We start from the raw sequence: 19,814 nt of genomic DNA, 5'->3' as shown, positions 1-19,814 counted from the left end.
TATCACAAGATCAGGGAACTTAATTGAAAAGTATCTGTAGCATTGCAAAGATCATATCCACATCACCACTATATAGTAAGAGCATATAAGGTAACAGAACCAATGTAAAGTTACACACACATGCCAGTATTACATAAGCCAACCTACATAGGACAAAAAATGTAAAGCATATACATAAACCACTGCTCACCAGCTGCGACCTCCACTCTGAGCCCCACAAGTCAGCAATGTGGTATATGAAAGGTGAGTATATGCCTATTTTTATTTTCTGTTATATGCAGCTTAAATTAAATTCTGTAATATATATTTACATTTGTAATTTGTAATAAAGTTCTCTCATAGTTCTTGGAGTCTGAAAAAGCAGAGCAACGGTCTAACAAACAGAGAATACAATAAAAAAAACTCACCAATTGCTTTCTTTACGCTGAGAAGATAATCTTCTTTCATTTCATCTGACAACATGTAAATAATTTCAGTGTAGACCTTTAAGTGCTCCGGGACCAAACGTAAGACATTTTCTAGCCATGAATCTTCCATGGATGCTACATGTTCTGTGTCAATCCCATGGCTTATATAGTAATTGTATCTCTAATGTGAGAAAAGAAAAGGCAAATTATAGAATACAAATGTAAACACGCTGAACAGTTTCTGCATGTGTTACCACAGATGCCATTTCCAGTAAGTGAATTCCCTAGTCAGGGCTCATAGAATGGCTACAATAAAAAGGGCAAAAAGCAGTTGTGAATGTAGCAAGGAAAATAGAGCAGATAACAGGAACTGGTAGTCACAGTTTTAAGTCTGTTGTATGGTCACATATGTAACCAGATGTGCAAATCATTGTAAATACATTTTAAAGTGAAAAATCACTCCTTTTGGTTACCTAAACAGGTCAAAATGATGTGCATTTTAGTTTGTGATAATTAAAATACAAAGCTACACTATATGGCCAAAAGTGTGTGAACACTATCATATCTATATGTGATGAAAGGAGCCCACTTGAATACGTATCCTTACTGAACTATATTGTTCACGTATCTATCATTAGTGAGTATATATTTCTGCATGTGTCATCAGTATATTACATTAGTATTAGACTATACAGGTAATGTCAGGAGTGAAAAAGTTCTTCTTGCCATCAAGATCAGATATACTGCCAAAGAAGGTTCGTTTTGCTCTGTGAACCCATTACATTTTTGAAGTGTGTATTTGTCTGGGTGATCAATTTGCAACTTTAAAGAACGATGAGTGCAAGATTGGAGGGAATGGATCCCTGACAGCCACACCAACAGTCCATAGGTTACAAACAGGTGACCCATATGGGACAATGTGTTTGGAAGGGAGGACAGGATGACAGGAATAAGGTTAACCCAGTGCCAAAATCAGAAGAGTCCAAGGTGAAAAAACTAAGTGGTTAGCACTGGAAACACATTAGAGACTGCCAGGATGGAGTCTCTGGACCTATATCTCAAGGCCCCGGGATTCTGAGTGTGGATCTGGGAGATGCCAGTACTCAGGAAGAGGACCCAGAGCATGAAGGAAGTAGCCAGGTGTGCAGGACTCAGGATGTGAGCCTTCGGAGTGTCTCCACTCAAACTGGAGAGGGAGAGGGTACCAGTGAGTGTGGAGTGGTTCAGGTATCAGAACCAGTCCTGGAGGAGAAAACCGGCACCTATGTCATAGCAGAGTTCCCAGAGAGGCCCATTACCAATGCTGCATTGGGGAGAATCCAATCAGCTTCCCAGAGGAATGGCCTAGTAAAGGTGCTTCAGCTTTGCTCTTTACCTTACTCTAGTACATAACAGAGGGAGGAGAAGCTGGAAAGCAGGGACTCTCATGAGAGTAGACACCTGTGGTCCAGTCCAGGCCCAGGGATCCCCAGGGAAACACATAGTGATCACATAGATGAGGGTCCATTGCCAAAGGAGGTATTAGACAGGCTGATGAACTACCATACCAGACCACCCCCCCTAATACTAAAACCCTCTTAAATTGTCAATTGCTGAAGTGTGCAGCACTGACAATTTAACCAAATAATCAGATCAAACATTCTTGCAAGGAGTGGGGACAGGACACTTCCAATACATTTGCAGCACAGAATCATAAAATGAGTATGAGGCCCCAGCATAGACAAGGCCTTACCTCATTCATCCATAAGCTCAGAGATGAAAGGCCAGGGCCAGCTAGCTGAGATGTAAAAGTAGTAATGCTATATATGACCTGGGTTCAACAGTACTGACCTATGGTTAATGACTCTGAATTTGCATATATATATATATATATATATATATATATATATATATATATATATATATACAAAAAATTACTGAATTATATTGTTTGTGCAGCTATCAATAGTAAATATAGTGTTTATGCATGTGTTATCAGTGTATTATATGGGTATGTGTGTACACAAGTAATGTCATAGTGTAAATGTTTCTTCCTGCCACTCTACAACTTCTTGGGCAGTCAGGCATAAGAAGCTGTGACCAGCCAGCATCCTCAGCCATCTGTGGAGTTATCCCTCTTTCCAAGGCGCAGATGAAACCATAATTTTGAAGCACCTCAAGATGTGGAAAGGGGGAGGGGCACTCTGTTAGGAAGTGCAGCTAAGCAGAGTTTTACCTTACAAGAGTCCATGAATACTTGGACTCCATGTGACATGTGTTCACAGCAAGGAAGTTGGGTGTATCCATTCCATCAAAAGACATTCTCTAAACTACATGGAACTAAGGGTAAGTTCACACAGGGTTTTTTTTTGTCAGGATTTTGAGGCCGTATCCGCCTCAAAATCCTGATCAAAAAGACGGCTCCCATTGAAATCAATGGGAGCCAGTCAGTTCTTTTTTCCAGGATCTGTTTGTTCCAGCTCCCGGAAAAAAGAATGCTCATTCTTTCAGGCGGATTCGTCTCGCGACATCCACCTGAAGACACTCCCTCCTCCCAACTAGGCCCATTCATTTGGGCCTAATCCAGAGTGGAGTGCGTGACTGGATACCGGTGCACTGCAACGGCATCCAGTCGCTACCCATATTTTGGTTCGGAACCTAAGGCAGCCTTCACCTCAGGCTCCAGACCAAAAAACTCTGTGTGAACTTACCCTAAGGACTCTAGTTTATTACACTTATTCTATGTTTCTCCTTTTATTTTAAAATTGTTTTGCTTGTCTCATCATCACTCGTCTTTTTCCATATACAAAACCAAACCCTTTGGGTACTAAATCATTAAATTTAATGGTACTTTCTGTTTGATCAATTAATTACCTTTTTTGAACTGTGTTTGCCTCTGACTTCTGGGAGCTGTAGTGAATTGATATTGATTCTGAATACAGGAGTGGGTGTGTATTTGTGATGTGCGGACTGTGTTGTAGTTTGATTTATACTCAGTTTGCAGCCTGAGCGAATGCTGAGTGCAAGATTGAGTGAGTGGTGTGAAATGACCAGATAGCCGTACCCCTGTCACATGCTAAACCATGACACTATATAAGCTTGTTGGACATCCTATTCCTAAAACCATGCATATAAATACTGAAGTGGGTTCTTTTTGTAGCTATAGAAGCCTCCATAGTATACCTATGGTCATTTGTGCCCATACTGTAAAAAGATTATTTGTGAAGTCAGGCACTTATGTTAGATGATTAGTTGTAACTTGCAATTGAACTTCCAATTCATCCTGCAAATGCCTGATGAGGATGAGGTCAGGTTTCTGGGCTGGCCACTTGAGTCCCTCAATGCTACACTTTTCAAACCTTTCTTTATAGACCAAAAAGTGCCTTTAGTCATTTATGCCAGCCTTCAATGTTGAGAGAACCTGTTGAAGTTCAGGTTCGATTAGTTCAGCCAAACTTGTCTGAAACCCGAACCTGAACCACACTGAAATAAATGGGGACCCGAACTTACTGACCCAAAAATGGCTGTAAAATGGGGATAATAAAGGGTATAGAGCTGCAAAATGGGGTAATAATAGGGAAAGTGCACTCCAAAAAAAGAGGTTAGGGAAAGTACTTAAAAGAATTATGTAAAATATATAAATTAATTTAAAAAAAACAACCCAAAAATAAATAAAATAATAATTTTGAAACATGTCGTAGAGGTCCAGGGGTTGGAGGAGGTAGAGATGGATATGCTGGTGTAAGTGGACGAGGCGGAGGAAGAGGTAGCCAACACTCTAAAGGGATTATATCATTAGAATCCCATTTTTTCTCCCTAACACATAGGAATTGCCTTAAGAAAGGCTACTCTTCTCCTACTTTTAGAAGTCTTCTCCGCACCACTGTTTGGTAGATACCCTGGTTTTCTTCGGTATACAAATGATTTTTCTTGCAGCACTGGGGGTGGGGGAAAACTCTCCAGTGCCGCCTCATCTTCTTCTGGCACGCCTTTCTGCTGTGTCCTCTGCGATGATTCTTCTTCCGGCATCTCCTGGATCTGAATCTTGGCTCTGCCATCGGGCCTGGGGCAGAGAAAATTGCGTATGTCCACAGCCATTTTTTTGTGGCCGCTTACATGAGCGTATTGTGCACTTCAGGGATTGGCAGCACAGCAAACCTTTGAGACGGCTTTTGTGTGCTCTTTCCCTGGGTGTGGTGGGCTGTAGCAGGTGAAATCGTGAGTATGGGCTGGAACCTGCACCTTTGCACCCTTCTCCATCTTCTGCTGGCTACCTGGGGCTGTTGGCCACCACCCTGTTTCTGCGAGCTATCACTGCCTTCAATCCATGTTTGGCCTAGGACCTCATCATTATTCCTTGGATCATCTTCCACGACACCGCCCCACTGCCCCCTTTGTCAGTTTCCACACTGCAGAAAGAACCATCAGTTGGCACTTTGGTTTCTTCCTCATGGTAGATATCTTACGATGGTCCACTGTCTACATCCTCATCCTCCAACACAAGTTGTTAGGTGGATGACCCACAGAATCCCAGGTAGGAGAGTCATCGTAGAGCATTAGTGATTGCTCAATGATTTGTGGCTGAGACAGCCTTGCTGTTTAGAAGGGGCATGAGGTGGAGGTCTCTGCACTTTCAGCAGAAGTGGAGTGGGTGGAAGACAATCTGATGGAACTTGAGGAACTGTTTGCGACGTAATCTACCAATGCCATAACTTTTTCTAGCCTCTCCATTCTGACAGCGTTATTGTGGCCTACAAGAATATGCTGCAAATCTTGGCGACTGCTTGCACCGGAGGATGGTGTAGCAGACATAGATGTAACACACTGTCTCCCTGCACCACCAGCTCAATCATCATCAGCAGCACCACGGCTACATCTCTTATTTCCCTGCTTTTTTCATTTGTTTTGCACTTACAGTTATTTTCACTGGGCTAGAAGATGGTATGCATATACAAACGCAGTTATTTTACTGGACTAGAAAACAATATGGGTACACACGCAGTTATTTTCACTGTGCTAGAAGACAGTGTGCGTATACAAATTGAGATATTGTTACTGTGCTAGGAGACAGTATGGGTACACACACAGTTATTGTTACTGCAGATTGCACAGCTATGTGCTTGATATGTACCTGTTTGTGACTGCTGTGGTTACAACACCTGGACTCAATAGTTTTCCACATACTTTTGGCAATTTAGTGAGTATGCGGTCATATCTGACATTCAGTATTTTTATATTATTGTTCATGTATAGCTGCATTTATGAATTTTAGTGGAACACAGGAGCAAAATATTTCTCTTTTCATTCTAGTGCAAAACAGTCTTCTTACCAAAATGTCTTTATCTAATGTAGATGTGCCAGACGATGAGCTAACTTGATCAATCTGAAAAGGCTGTACTGTAGCACCATCATTTTTCCTGAAAAAAGAGGTAATATACACAAGACATATTGATGTCATATAAAGCCAAGCATAACTTTTTACTGTAAACAAACTGGTGTCCACAAGATGACGCATAAACTAAAGGTGCAAGGAATATTGCTATGGTATTATGTGGATATGACAGTCATTTAACCCCTTCCCGCCGATGGCATTTTTTGATTTTCGTTTTTGACTCCCTTCCTTCTAAACCCCATAACTTTTTTATTTCTCCGCTCCCAGAGCCATATGAGGTCTTAATTTTTGCGGGACAAATTTTTCTTCATAATGCTACCATTAATTATTCTATATAATGTACTGGGAAGCAGGAAAAAAATTCAGAATGGGGTGGATTTGAAGAAAAAATGCATTTCTGCGATTTTCTTACGGGCTTTGGTTTTACGGCGTTCACTGTGCAGCCAAAATGACATGTCCCCTATATTCTGTGTTTCGGTACGGTTCCAGGGATACCAAATTTATATGGTTTTATTTACATTTTGACCCCTAAAAAAAATTCCAAAACTGTGTTAAAAAATTTTTTTCTAAAAGTCGCCATATTCTGACGGCCGTAACTTTTTTATACGTAAGTGTACGGGGATGCATAGGGCGTCTTTTTTTGCGGGGCCGGGTGTACTTTTTAGTTCTACCATTTTCGGGAAATGTTATTGCTTTGATCACTTTTTATTCAAATTTTTATCAGAATCAAAAGAGTGAAAAAACGACGGTTTGGCACTTTCGACTATTTTTCCCGCTACGGCGTTTACCGAACAGGAAAAATATTTTTATAGATTTGTAGAGCGGGCGATTTCGGACGCGGGGATACCTAACATGTATGTGTTTCACAGTTTTTAACTACTTTTATATGTGTTCTAGGGAAAGGGGGGTGATTTGAACTTTTAATTCTTTTTATATTTTTTTATATTTTTTTTAACTTTTTTTTTTTATTTTTTTTTTTTGCATTTATTAGACCCCCTAGGGGTGTTGAACCCCAGGGGGTCTGATCACTAATGCAATGCATTACAATGCTAATGCATTGCAAAAAATCATCCTTTCTTTTGCAGGCTGCATAGACCAGCCTGCAAAAGAGAGGATTTGCAGACAAGCCTGGGAGCCTGTACAAGGCTCCTGGCTGTCATGGCAACGGGACATCAGCCCTGGAGCATGCTCCAGGAGCCGGCGATCCCAGCCAAAATGGTGGCGCCCATGCGCCGCCGGGAAAATGGCACCTCCGGCGCCTTTGACCGCGGCGCCGGAGGGGTTAATGCCTCCGATCGGTCCGGGGACCGATTGGAGGCATTAGAGCCGGTTGTCTACTGCTTAAAGCAGTAGACACCCGGCGGCTATGGCGGTCGCCATAGTTACAGACCCGACATGCGCCGTACTATTACGGCGCATGTCAGGAAGGGGTTAAAGACAGACTAAAACTAGGACAGTACTAATGTATCAAGTAGCTATGTATCTTATAATGAGTTCTGTATCCAGTGAGGCATTGTTCAGAAGGAACTACTTACATTATTATATCTACAAGGGCACTTCTGAATTGCTCACGATCTCTCTTTGGGTGGGAATAGCTGCTTCTCATACTTAAAGACGGTCCAGATGATAAATCATCATACTTTGATGGTCTATGCTTCGGAAAGCTAGAGCTCAAGAGTTTGTTTCTTTTCTGCTTTGGGCTGAAGAGCGAACCTAAAATGTAAAGCACAATAAATACTTGACACATCTCAATTCATTTAAAAAGGGGGTTTTCAACAAGATAAAATGTATGGCCTTCATTGATCTTCATTATTTACAACAGAAAACCAGCATAAATGATGATAAATCTTCAGGGCTTGTAACTTTTATAAGCCTGAATACTCCAAGTGTCATGAGAAAAGCCCACCCATAGTCTCTTACTAAAGCTTAAACTTCAATGAACAAAGCCTTTGCCCTATATGCACAGATTTCAAACATCATTTTATGAGAGGGAAAGTTGAATACAAAGTGGCGGAAGGTGACTTTTTTTTAGAACTTACTTTGTGACAAGTTGTAAAGATCATGAACATCTTTTGATTCGTCTTCCTTTTCTTCTCTCAGAAGAAAAGACGGTGGAGCTTTCCGCCATTCAGGCTTGGAACTAACCTATAAAAATAGATATTTTTAACTCATTGTTCTGCCTTTGTTAGTCCATATCACTTCAAATATTGTTTCCTTAAAATATAGCAAAGTCCAAATGCAACCCAGCTAATCAACATACACAGAATAAGCATCGCTTCTCTTCACATCACCCGAAGTCAAACCATCACAAACCCATTCACTCCACATCTTTAGAAACGCATTTCACTTTTAGCTTTAATCCATTTTCTTCCATGTATCAACAATAGCCTATATACATATAAATGTATTAATCCCCATTATGCTTGTAAAGTCCATGAGAATTCCTGCAGCAGCCCATTTGGGATGCCGTACAGGGTGGACTGACATGGTTGTATGTATATGTCAAGTGACATTTTACCGGTCACACCCTTTCTTTAGGCATGTGTAACCACAGCAATGAATACTCCAAGCAGTAATTCACAATTATTTCTAGAATAAAATATGATCCCACCCTAATCTTCTCTCAATGTGACGAGGTGACGTGGGCGACACCCGATGCGCAGGCTTTTCTGGCTTTTTCTCCTCTCCTCTAAGACTATTTACATGCATGCCCCTGTGATCAATGACTATTAGGTTTGGTAAGTACCCTGCCCTCCAGTTTCCTTTTCTACCTATATTACCTATTACCTCTGCACTTCTAGTCCTACAATGACACTCTATATTTCTATGGTGCTGCCTTTTTCTATCCTATTTACACATACATATAGCATTAAATATAAAAATGTATTTTATATATATTACTATATATATATATATATATATATATATATATATATATATATATATATATACACACACAGTCTTCTACACTCATTCTTTTGCACCTGACCTTTAATTTTCTTTTTTAGAATTTTGTTCAAATTTTTATAATTTTGTATTTCTTTAAAAATTTGTAATTTTATATTTACACTAGCTGGTACCCGTGACTTCGTCTGCGGTGATTGTAGAAGTGGGTATATACAGGCGCGGGTAAGGTTTTCGTACTGTGTATATGGTATGGGATATGAAATGTAACTTTGTATCTTGTTTTTGCTGTAATTCAGAGAATACGTGAGACTTTTGTGTTGAAGTTACTTTGTATTTGAGCTGCTATACGGTGTTGTGAGAAACTTTACATAGTGACTTTGGGACAGAGGTATTTGAAGTTAACCCTTTCCCGCCGATGGCATTTTTTGATTTTCGTTTTTGACTCCCCTCCTTCTAAACCCCATAACTTTTTTATTTCTCCGCTCCCAGAGCCATATGAGGTCTTAATTTTTGCGGGACAAATTTTTCTTCATGATGCCACCATTAATTATTCTATATAATATACTGGGAAGCAGGGAAAAAATTCAAAATGGGGTGGATTTCAAGAAAAAATGCATTTCTGCAACTTTCTTACGGGCTTTGGTTTTACGGCGTTCACTGTACAACCAAAATGACATGTCCCCTGTATTCTTTGTTTCGTTACGATTCCGGGGATACCAAATTTATATGGTTTTAATTACATTTTGACCCCTTAAAAACAAATCCAAAACTGTTAAAAAAAATTTTTTTGAAAAGTCGCCATATTCCGACAGCCGTAACTTTTTTTATACGTGCATATATGGGGATGTATAGGGCGTCTTTTTTTGCGGGACCAGGTGTACTTTGTAGTTCTACCATTTTCAGGAAATGTTATTGCTTTGATCACTTTTTATTCAAATTTTTATCAGAATCAAAAGAGTGAAAAAACGGCGGTTTGGCACTTTTGACCATTTTTCCCGCTACGGCGTGTACCGAACAGGAAAAATATTTGTATAGCTTTGTAGAGCGGGCGATTTTGGACGTGGGGATACCTAACATTTATGTGTTTCACAGTTTTTAACTACTTTTATATGTGTTCTAGGAAAAGGGGGGTGATTTGAATTTTTAATCCTTTTTTTTTTGTTTTTAATATTTTTTTACTTTTTTTAAACTTTTTTTTTTTGCATTTATTAGACTGCCTAGGGGTATTGACATGGGTGGGCGGTGTCGCGGATTGTCAGAGCGGTGGGGGTTGGCAAACATGGCTGCTCCAGAGCGTTAAAGAGAGCCTCCTGGAGTATTGTTAAGGTGAGGGGCAAAGTGGTAAAGTATATGTATATGTGATTGTGTGGGGTTAGGGGCGAGGCTGCAGAGGGCAATATGAATTTTGTGGCTTGCTATGGTCCAAAGTGTGTGAGATTGCAGAGATGGTGGTGTGAGTTTGGGGTTTGTGGGAGTCCTGGGAAAAACGTATGTGCGCTATTGTGACGAAAAGTAGCCTATTGCGCAATCGGGTGTATTAACTATGTTTGTGGAAAATTTCAGCCAAATCGGTGGAGCGGTTTTTGCGTGATTGACTAACAAACATCCGAACACACAAACCCACAAACATCCAAACTCACAAACTTTCACATTTATAATATTAATAGGATTACCGGTATCTATCTTATTCCAATGTATGAAACATCTCTCGAATCAATATATGTCTATTTTATTGATATATTCTGTTCCTTAACAGACCTACTCCATAATTATACTAATCTATTTAATTCAGCACCCTTTTGGGATTAATTTATTGATCAATTTATTTATTTAATCTATTAATTAATTGATTGGTTTATCCTATTAGACTTGCCAAAGTATATGTATATATGAGACTCCTGAGAGGTCTTTTTGCTAATTACTTTTACGTACGAATCCATGTAATTGATTATAAGCACACCTATAATTCTGGTTCCATCCCTGATAATTACCTATCTATATCACCTTTTTATGTTTTATCGTGTGACATCATTTTATTATGTGACTTTTGTATTTATTGCATGCATCTCTTTTATTTTTGTCTTAGAATGTAGTTGGCCTGATGAAGACGCTTGTCTAGCATCGAAACACGTTGCCATTGTGCTTAAACTAATAAAAGATCAGATTGATTAACCTTTCTGCATGTTTATCATTGGAATCAGCAGTGCACATGGACCAATCCCAGAACCTTTCCATTTTTAAATTGATCTAATTAGATTACCATCAACATCAAGTTGTTTAGTTACTGGGAGGAGCAGCAGTTGATGTATCACAATCGCCTTGCCACCATACAGGGGTGGCAATTTATTACCTCCTACTTCTGGGTGTATCTTTGGGAACAGACTACTACTGAGGGGCTGTTGTGGATAACAACTTTTTTCTTCAATTCGAAAACTAGAATAAAATCCAGCATCCTTGTTCCTTTGCCCCTTTCTCTCTCTTGCCTCGCAATGTCTCTTGGAACCCTACTCACCTAACAATCACCCATACCTCTTTCTATAACCTCTCGCTGTTATTTCTGCAACCAAAAAAATCTTATCCTTCTCACTTTTTCACCCTCGTACTAAAAATTTGTCTGGTTCTTACAAACTGTCCTTTTGCAATAACTCAGAGTGTGACAGCTAAGCCTTGTCAACAAATTATTACAATCTGTCAGTTTAGAAAACAATGCAGATGCCAACTTATGTCCATCTTTCATCATTCTGACTGCAGCATCCAAGTAATGCATAACAGTGGCATCACATTTTAAAGTAAATTCTATCAAGTCATGGCATCCATTCAACTAAGATGAAAATTCATCCACTTCTGCCCATCCACAGCGTGAATACGTCAGCCACAATTGGAAGCCTAACTATCATGAGGTGAATGTTCAATATCAGTAGAAATGCTCTCGGTGCTCCTAAATGATTTAATCGATCTCTGCCGCCTCTGTTCCCTTCACTCCTCTAATATTTGTACCTTGTACTCGCATGATTTAATGTTACTAACTATACAATTCTAACAACAAGCTATTGGTCATGTACAGCAGGAGGTTATTAAAGCTAGAGCTATATAAGAAAGCAACAGTTACTGTTGCGTATCATTGGGTCCATGATAAACTAAAGTGTAATTTAAGATAATTCTTTTACAAGAAAGGTTATTAACGTTGGAATGGTACACACAGGATTGTTTAACATAACAGATTAGAATTTTGTAAAAACAGGCTGCATAGCCATTGGGACCAGGGCTTTTACCACCCGGGAGACCAGAGACCACTAATTCCAGCTCGGTTTGGGAAAAGGGCGTGTCCAGCTGGGTTGCATCATCCTCTTCTAGAGAGAGAAAGGCTGTGTCATGAATGCATTGGGACAGGCTGCGTGAGGGTCAGGTCTCAGGGCTGACGTATGGGGAGGAGGTAGCTTATAAAGGGATTCATTGCATTCTTTTAATGTGAAGGCTATGTTACAAGTGAGATGAGAGGTACAGCCCGCGGGAGTTTTGATGGACATGATATTGTGAGCCTTTGCCTGCAGTTTCATTCAGCCCAAACATGTCCAAAATGGAACTGCTATTATTATACTCTTCAGACCCCAGAGTATAACTAGCAGAGGCTCAAGGGAGGTGCACAAACTTAAATAACAGTTACCTCCCCTGGGCTCCAGCACTGGTCTTCGTCTTCTTCTGGGCTCCTGAATAATGTTAGGGACTGCAAAGGCCTGTGATTGGGCTTAATTGGTGCTGTTAGTTGCACTTAATATGCTAATTTAGTTCTCTACTGTCATGCCAGCAGTCCTAGGCTCACTACTCCAGCCAAGGAACGTCCACTTGAGAGTAGAGAGCCTAAATTAGCTTTGGAATTAGTGGAGCAGCACCTATTGAAGGATGCAAAGAGCTGGAGCTAGTGGAAGTAGTGAAAGATTTAATAATCCATTGGAAAGTGAATTTGTCGTTTGGGAGCTTCACCAAGTAAAGGCAAAGAAACATTATCATTAAAACCAATAAAGTGTGTCACAAATTAAACACCTTCCTTATTGACAGGATAGGTGGGTGTCACCGCTAGTCCTGTGCCCTCCCCTTTCATGTAAAGCAGCAGAGGAGGTGCAAGTGCGCTGCTGCTCCATCCAATTCTATGGACTGTGAGAGAGTCAAACGCCATACTCGCCTTTTCTTTAGTAGTTAAACAGAGATAAATAGATCAGCAGCGCAAACTATATTGGGGATGGACTGAGGAGCAATCTGACACTTATCCCCTGTCCGGTACAACCCTGTAACAATGCATTTGAATGTATTTCTTTTTTTCACAATATGATATTTGGTGAAAAATGTGTTGAACAGGTCCTGTAAGATCTAAAAGATTATTCTTTAATGTATTGCTGGCTTGAGTATCATTCTCAATAGAAAGGCATAAAAAGAATAAAGTAGCACACCATAGCGCAAAAACAGGCAGTAATAAGAAAATGGTGACATTACCTCAGGTAACTGGGGTAAGAATCTCACAGAAGTCTTAGGCACCCTTCCTTTGCTGTACGTTGTAGACTGTTGAAATAATCATATTATTATTACTATTTTTATTATTATAGTTTTACCACAAAGACAAAACTTTCAGTAGTAACACAAGACTAATGTACAGGGAAAAATATTTTTTATTATAAATCAGTCACATTGAATATTGAATATTACCCTTTGTATTTCTGCGCAGAAGAAACACAGAGTTTTTTGGCAGCGGAATTTGACGCGGAATCCGCCTCAAAATCCGCTGCCAAATCCGGCTCCCATTGACTTCAATGGGAGCCGCTTGCTTCTTTTTTCCGTTAGCTAGTAGCGGAAAAAAGGAGAGAGATTACCCTTCTTGCCGCGGATTCCGTGGCTGACTCAGCCGTGGTGTCTGCGGAATGTTTACAGGGCGGAAAAGGTTTCTGCGAACTTTTCCTCCATGTGAAAATACCCTGAAAGAGGATCGTTCATATCCTCGGGCACATGCGGTTTTATATACTGCTAGAAAGCAGACTGTCGGATTTTCTGCTATGTGCACCAGGGCAAGAGATATCGGTGTCATTACCGATATCTCTTCACTGTCAGAAGGGCGTTTCTTACAGTGTAGCTGGGCTGTGAAGAACGCCCCTCCTGACAGTAGTGTCTGTAGCTCTGTACTTTCAGAGGGGGCGTTCCTTACCATTCAGCTATGATGCTAAGCTGTAAGGAACGCTCCCCCCCCCCCCCCCGACAATACTCGTCCACAGACTACTACTGTTGGCTTTCTAGCGGTTTATAAAACCGCATGTGCCCGAGGACATGAAAAGTCCTCTTCAAAGGTCACCTTTTACTATTTTATTATTGCTCCAATTCTTCTACAATAAAAAGCAACTTCTTAATATACATTTGGTACAGTACAGCAGTTAGTAGTATAACTGGAGGATGACACTACACAGGGTTTGTTTGTTTTTGTGACCATGGAAATGCACAAGACTACACAGCAGTTGTGGGAACAAAGCAATAGAAATATTTTAAGGCGGGGCCCCACGTGGCGTAAACGATTTGACAAAAAAACCGCAGTGTTTTACAGTCACTGTAAGGTTGATGGGATTCTAGCAAATGATTCAAACCTATTGTGGTTTTGGAAATAGCAGCATGTCGGTTATACCTGCATAAACTGTGGTGGTTTCCCTATAGGTATAATGGAAGCAGAAAGTCTGCAGAGGAAACCTCTGATGACTTTCTGTGAAAAGCTCTGCAGGAAAAACCATGACGTGTCACTGATAGCGAAGAGCGAACAGTGAAATGTTCGAAGTTCGAAATTCAATTTGAGTAGCCGCTCAATACTCGATTGTTCGATCGAATAGTCTATGGGGAAAAAATACTCGTTAAGGGGGAAACCACTATTCGACTCAGGAGGGTCACCAAGTCCAATATGACACCCCAGGAAATGATGCCAACACCCTGGAATGCAACTGGGACAGCAGGGGAAGCATGTCTGGGGGCATCTAACATGCCCAAGTCACTGTATTATTTTGGGATCCCTGTCAGCTTGTGATATGCGGGAGCGTTGATTGACCAGCGTTGATTGGCTGAATGCCATACAGAGTACATCATTCGGCCAATCAACGCTGCTTCTGCCGAAGGCTCATCTGTCAGGAGGCGGAGTCTTTTGGAAAGCCAGGTTTTGGAAAGCCATCATGCATCCCCCTGCATCATACCGTTGTAACACCCCCACCTTTGCTTGTGCTCTGTGATGCCCTCCTCCTCCATAGCTGTAACTGCCTCCATTGTCTGTATTCTCGATCCTGTACTTTGAAATCTCGGGCATGCACAGTAACGCTCTGTTCTGAGCACTACTGCGCTTGCCCGAGCGCCATTTTCTTGTAGCTACCTATAGAACTGCATACTGAGCAGTTCTATAGGTAGTTACAAGAAAATGGGGCTCGGGCATGAGGTTCATTTGCATATGTAAAAAAAAAAAATGGGGGGGGGTCTTTTCAAAATCTACTAGCAGCACCTGAATAGCCTTTTTAAAGGCTATTCAGCCATATCACTATCTAAAATCATGATTTCCCAATGATACGTAGAGTCCCTTTAATCCTTTCCGTTGCAGCCATTTTTTAATTTTCGTTTTTTATTCCTTGTCTTCCAAAAGCCATGACTTTTTTAGGTTTTCAATCACAGCGTTGTATAAGGGCTTACTTTTGGTAAAGGTAGAATTTAATGCTCCATGCATTACAATGGGAAAACAGAAAAAGAATTCAGAATGGCATGGAATTAGAAAAAAAGCTGCATTTCCTTAGTTTTCTAGGTACTTATTTATACTATACAATAAAAATGACATGTCTCTTACATTTCTTGGGTCAGCCTGATCACATTGACACCAAATCTATATAGTTTTTGTCATGGTATAATACCTATAATACCTTTACAATTATCCAAAACTTTGAATAATGCAAAAAACTATTTTAGTCACTATTGATTCAATTTTATTTGTGAGGCAAAATGGCAGGGGAAAAAACACACAATTTGGATTTTTTTTTTTTTACTTACTATGGCGTAGCTTGGGCATTTTCGGATGGGGGGGATACCTGTTTTGTTTACCTTTATTTTTGATTGCTTATTTTTATTAGTGATTAGGGAATTGGTGTGATTTATGTTTTGTTTTTTCGGGTAGTAGGTGTGCCTGTGACAATAAGGAGGGGCGTGTCTAAAGCGGAGCTTAACACTGGACGAAGTCCCAGATCTAACTATTCCCTGTGTCTCAGACTATCCTCCTTGGAGCCCGTCCAATATTTATAGAGGGTTCCTTTTATGTTGGAGTCCATGTCGTGGAATTTTTTATATGTATATAGTAATAATAAAAGTTATGTTTTAGATGGGTTATTATTTACTACTATAGTGTACCCTTTTTGTCCATTATTTGATTGGCTGGTATTCCTATTCCCAGTGATACGAGTTTAGTTATTCATTGTTTACTTCCATTGTATAAAAACTAGTTAATAATTATGTTTTGGCCAGTCCGTGGTCATGTGTTTGGCAGAACTTGGCACGTTGGGGAATTGGAGAAGTGAGCACTGATTTTTATTTCATTTTTATTTATTTTAATGTAGATTGTGAGCCCCATATAGCTCACAATAGGATCACAGTGTACTTTTTTTTTTCCTATCAGTATGCCTTTGTAGAATGGGAGGAAATCCACACAAACGCAGGGAGAACATACAAACTCCTTGCAGGTGTTGTTCCTGGCGGGATTCGAACCCAGGACTCCAGTGCTGCAAGGCTGCAGTGCTAACCACTGTGTTGCCCCTTTTATTTCATTTTGTCATTTGTCATTGTCTGTTTTCTAAATATGAAGGGTAACCTTATTAGACTTTACAATAGCAGAACAGTCTCTGCACAGTTACATAGAAGCGAGTACCAATGGTGGTTCTTCATGTAGCAGTTCTCAAACAATATCTCTTCCTATTGTTTCAAACTACGCCATTTTATGAAGTGAGTTTGTGTTAAACAGTTCATACAAAATGGTGACTGACCTCCTTTAGACCCTAATGACCAAATAATTATTTATTTTTTTTTAACGTTTTTTCATTGTTACATACCAAGAACTGTAATGCTTGTTTTCTTGCAGGACAAATAGTAGTTTTAATGGCACAGCTTTTTTAGGGTAAATGTATCCCATTGATTAAGAAGGACTGATAAATAGAAATGTTACGACTGTCTTTTTATGCTAGAAATTTTGCCCCATTCTCTGGGTAGATACGATTACATTGATAATTTTGATATTTTACATTTACTACTTTTGCAAAGTGAAAACCCTTTTTGTAATAGCATTATTTTGTTGGCACGTCACATTGAAAGTCTTATCAGTTTTAGAAATATGTAACTATTATATTTTTTTGTCAAGGAACAGTGTGAGGGCTTCTTTTTTGCTATAGCATTCTGGTTCTGCCGGTGGAGGCGGAGTCTAATAGCGGTCCACAGCAGTCTCCATTATGGTCCGATCTTAGACTCCGCCTCCTCACAGACGAGCCTCCGGCAGAACCAGCGTTGATTGGCCGAATTCTGTACTCTGTATGGCATTTGGCCAATCAACGCTGGTCAATGCATTCCTATGACAAAAAGTCAGCTCGCGCATATCACAAGCTGACAGGGATCCCGACGTAATACAGTGACTTGGGCATGTTAGATGCCCCCAGACATGCTTCCCCTGCTGTCCCAGTTGTATTCCAGGGTGTTGGCATCGTTTTCTGGGGTGTGATAGTGGACTTGGTGACTCTCCTGAGTCGAAGAGTGGGATCCCCTGAAACAAAGCATTTTTCCCCATAGACTATAATGGGGTTCGATATTCGTTCAAATAGTCAAATATTGAGGGGCTATTCAAAACGAATATTGAATATTTTACTGTTCGCTCATCTCTAATAATAAACAATGTTACTCACCTCTCTGGGATCCGATGTCAATCTGACAATGCTGCGGCCCATTTTTAAGTAGCTGCCATGCTGAAAAAGTGTGAGCACCCCTGATTTATGGGGACGTAGAGACCACTACCCATATTATTAGAGATACTACCCTATCCCCTAAATCACCCCGTGCTATAATGTGGGATATAGTAGGTGTAGAAAGTTGGTAAAGTGGGTGAAGGAGATTTTTGGGATCTCGGACATGGATGACACTTTCCATTGAACACTATTTCTGTTTTGAAACGGTTTTGTACAAAGGATCCGGTGCGTCAGAAATATCCAGGAGCCGCTGCCGCCATAGCTGCGATTTCTATCACCCCCGTGACAATAAGAACCCTAAAGCTCATTGCGATACTTGGTGGTTACCTGCTCCATAGTGATCCTGCCGTGCAGTCACAGAAATCGCAGCTCTACTCCAGCTCTGGTGATCCCGGGGGTTGCCAGGTAACCGCACTGTCAGTACAAGCCGCAGTGAGTTCAGACACTAAGCTGCGGTTACGGAGCCTCCTCCGCCATTACCGATCACTCGTCTGAAAGCTTCTTCTTCTTCTATCTCCAGAATACACGGTTACATGCTGCGGTAATAAGCCGCCCGTTACCGCAGCGCTTCGTCCTCAAGACTGTGGCCTGGGATGTGCAGCGTCTTTTCGTTGCTATGGAAGCGGCAATCACTGCCGGGAGGGGGCGGAGACCGGTCTGTGAGCCGTGCTGTGTGTACGTGCTGCTAGGGGAGACGGGCTGAAGGGAAGCTCGGGGTACCGGGGCGGCTCCTTACTCTGCCCTGACACACTGCTAGGTGTCCCTGTGGGTGCTGTCATGTCTGACCATCAGCAGTGATACCAGGGAGCGGCGCTAGCTATGATATAGCCACATACTAACACTGCATCAGGCCTGCTATAGCTGCTGCTGAGCCCTTACCTGTACATAGTACACCATAGTCCTCTCCAGCAGTCACCACTGGGCCCCAAACTAGGAATGGCTGAGCCCCAAGGAGAACATTAGACCTGTCCCTACACACATGGGCACAAACCACACTCCTGCACACAGTATTATAATAATACATTTTATTTATATAGCGCCAACATATTCCGCAGCGCTGTACTACTTGTAGGGCTCACATACAGACAGAAAGATCCATTACAAAGAAATAGTCACTTCACACAATGGGACTGAGGGCCTAGCTCACAAGAGCTTACAATCTATGAGGTAGAGGGGGTAGCAGGGGCGGCATCGGAGGTAGCATTGCTTATAGTGGCCAAAAGTGGTGGCACGTAGCATGTATAAGGCTTGAAAAACCACCAGTAGTGTGTGACACATATGGCGCCTGCTTTATAACTGCATCTACTCTCTCCCTGCAGATTTACATTTAAATTGTGATAAAATGTTATTATTTGGACGTTTGTCTAATAAAATTTGATTCTTACTCTAATGGTTGAAGATTTGATCGTCATACTGACTATAATTTACAAAACAATTTATAGTATGGTGTAGATATGTCAGTGAAGATAAAATAGGGCTTTCTTTCGGATAAGTATAATTTATATAAGTCACTTGTTTAGGTCACAAAAGTGTTGTTTACAAAAAATGATCCGTCTCTTTGATGATGTTGATGCTTAATGATCAGATGGATGACAAAGTGGAAAGCCTATTAAAGAAAACTTGGTAGACGCCCACTATCCTCTAATAAAGTTTCTACTTGTGTGGCTGGATCTCTTTATTAATGGATTAATCAACTAGATTCTTATCTTTTTGTAGGTAGGTCCAAGGAAGATATAAGAATTGTAATGACAGCATAGATAGTGGCAACTGGTGCTCAGGAAGGGTTTCCAGGTTGCTGCCCATGCTGCTGCACTCTCTAGTACCTGTTAGTAGGACACTGTGGTTAAAGATACCAGGTTATAACACCTGAAAAGAAGATTACATGCAATCCCATTCATTGGGGATTATGTTAATTTAAGTGGTGGTGAATAATGGCTATGGACCAATCTGTTTCCAAAGCTTGGTTGACTAATGGGAGTTTATAAAATATAGAAGGCAGAATTTGACTTTCACTAGTTTTTAAATGTATTACTTATAGGGACACCAGCCCAAAAAGCCCTGTGTTGTAGTACTGTACCTATTGAAAGAACGGCACTGTAGTTATCTTACCCAAGTGCGGTAGCTGGAGTCGGG

At 40.7% G+C, this 19,814-nt stretch overlaps 1 protein-coding gene across 1 annotated transcript in view; it reads right to left on the bottom strand.

The window, feature by feature from the left end:
* DNAH7 (dynein axonemal heavy chain 7) overlaps positions 1–19,093 on the bottom strand; it is a 263,832-nt gene extending 244,739 nt beyond the window's left edge. The window contains exons 1-6 of the mRNA XM_075284818.1: positions 19,067–19,093; positions 13,174–13,239; positions 7,818–7,923; positions 7,314–7,491; positions 5,716–5,803; positions 408–588 (exon numbers count right to left, since the gene is read on the bottom strand). Coding sequence (XP_075140919.1) covers positions 408–588; positions 5,716–5,803; positions 7,314–7,491; positions 7,818–7,923; positions 13,174–13,239; positions 19,067–19,093 — 646 coding nt within the window. The remainder of the gene's footprint in view (positions 1–407; positions 589–5,715; positions 5,804–7,313; positions 7,492–7,817; positions 7,924–13,173; positions 13,240–19,066) is intronic.
* Positions 19,094–19,814: the final 721 nt, after the last annotated feature.

Source organism: Leptodactylus fuscus, chromosome 8, assembly GCF_031893055.1.
Source record: "Leptodactylus fuscus isolate aLepFus1 chromosome 8, aLepFus1.hap2, whole genome shotgun sequence".
Classification (NCBI taxonomy): domain Eukaryota; kingdom Metazoa; phylum Chordata; class Amphibia; order Anura; family Leptodactylidae; genus Leptodactylus; species Leptodactylus fuscus.
Note: the sequence above shows the minus strand (reverse complement) of the source record. Positions and strands in the feature narration are given on the sequence as shown.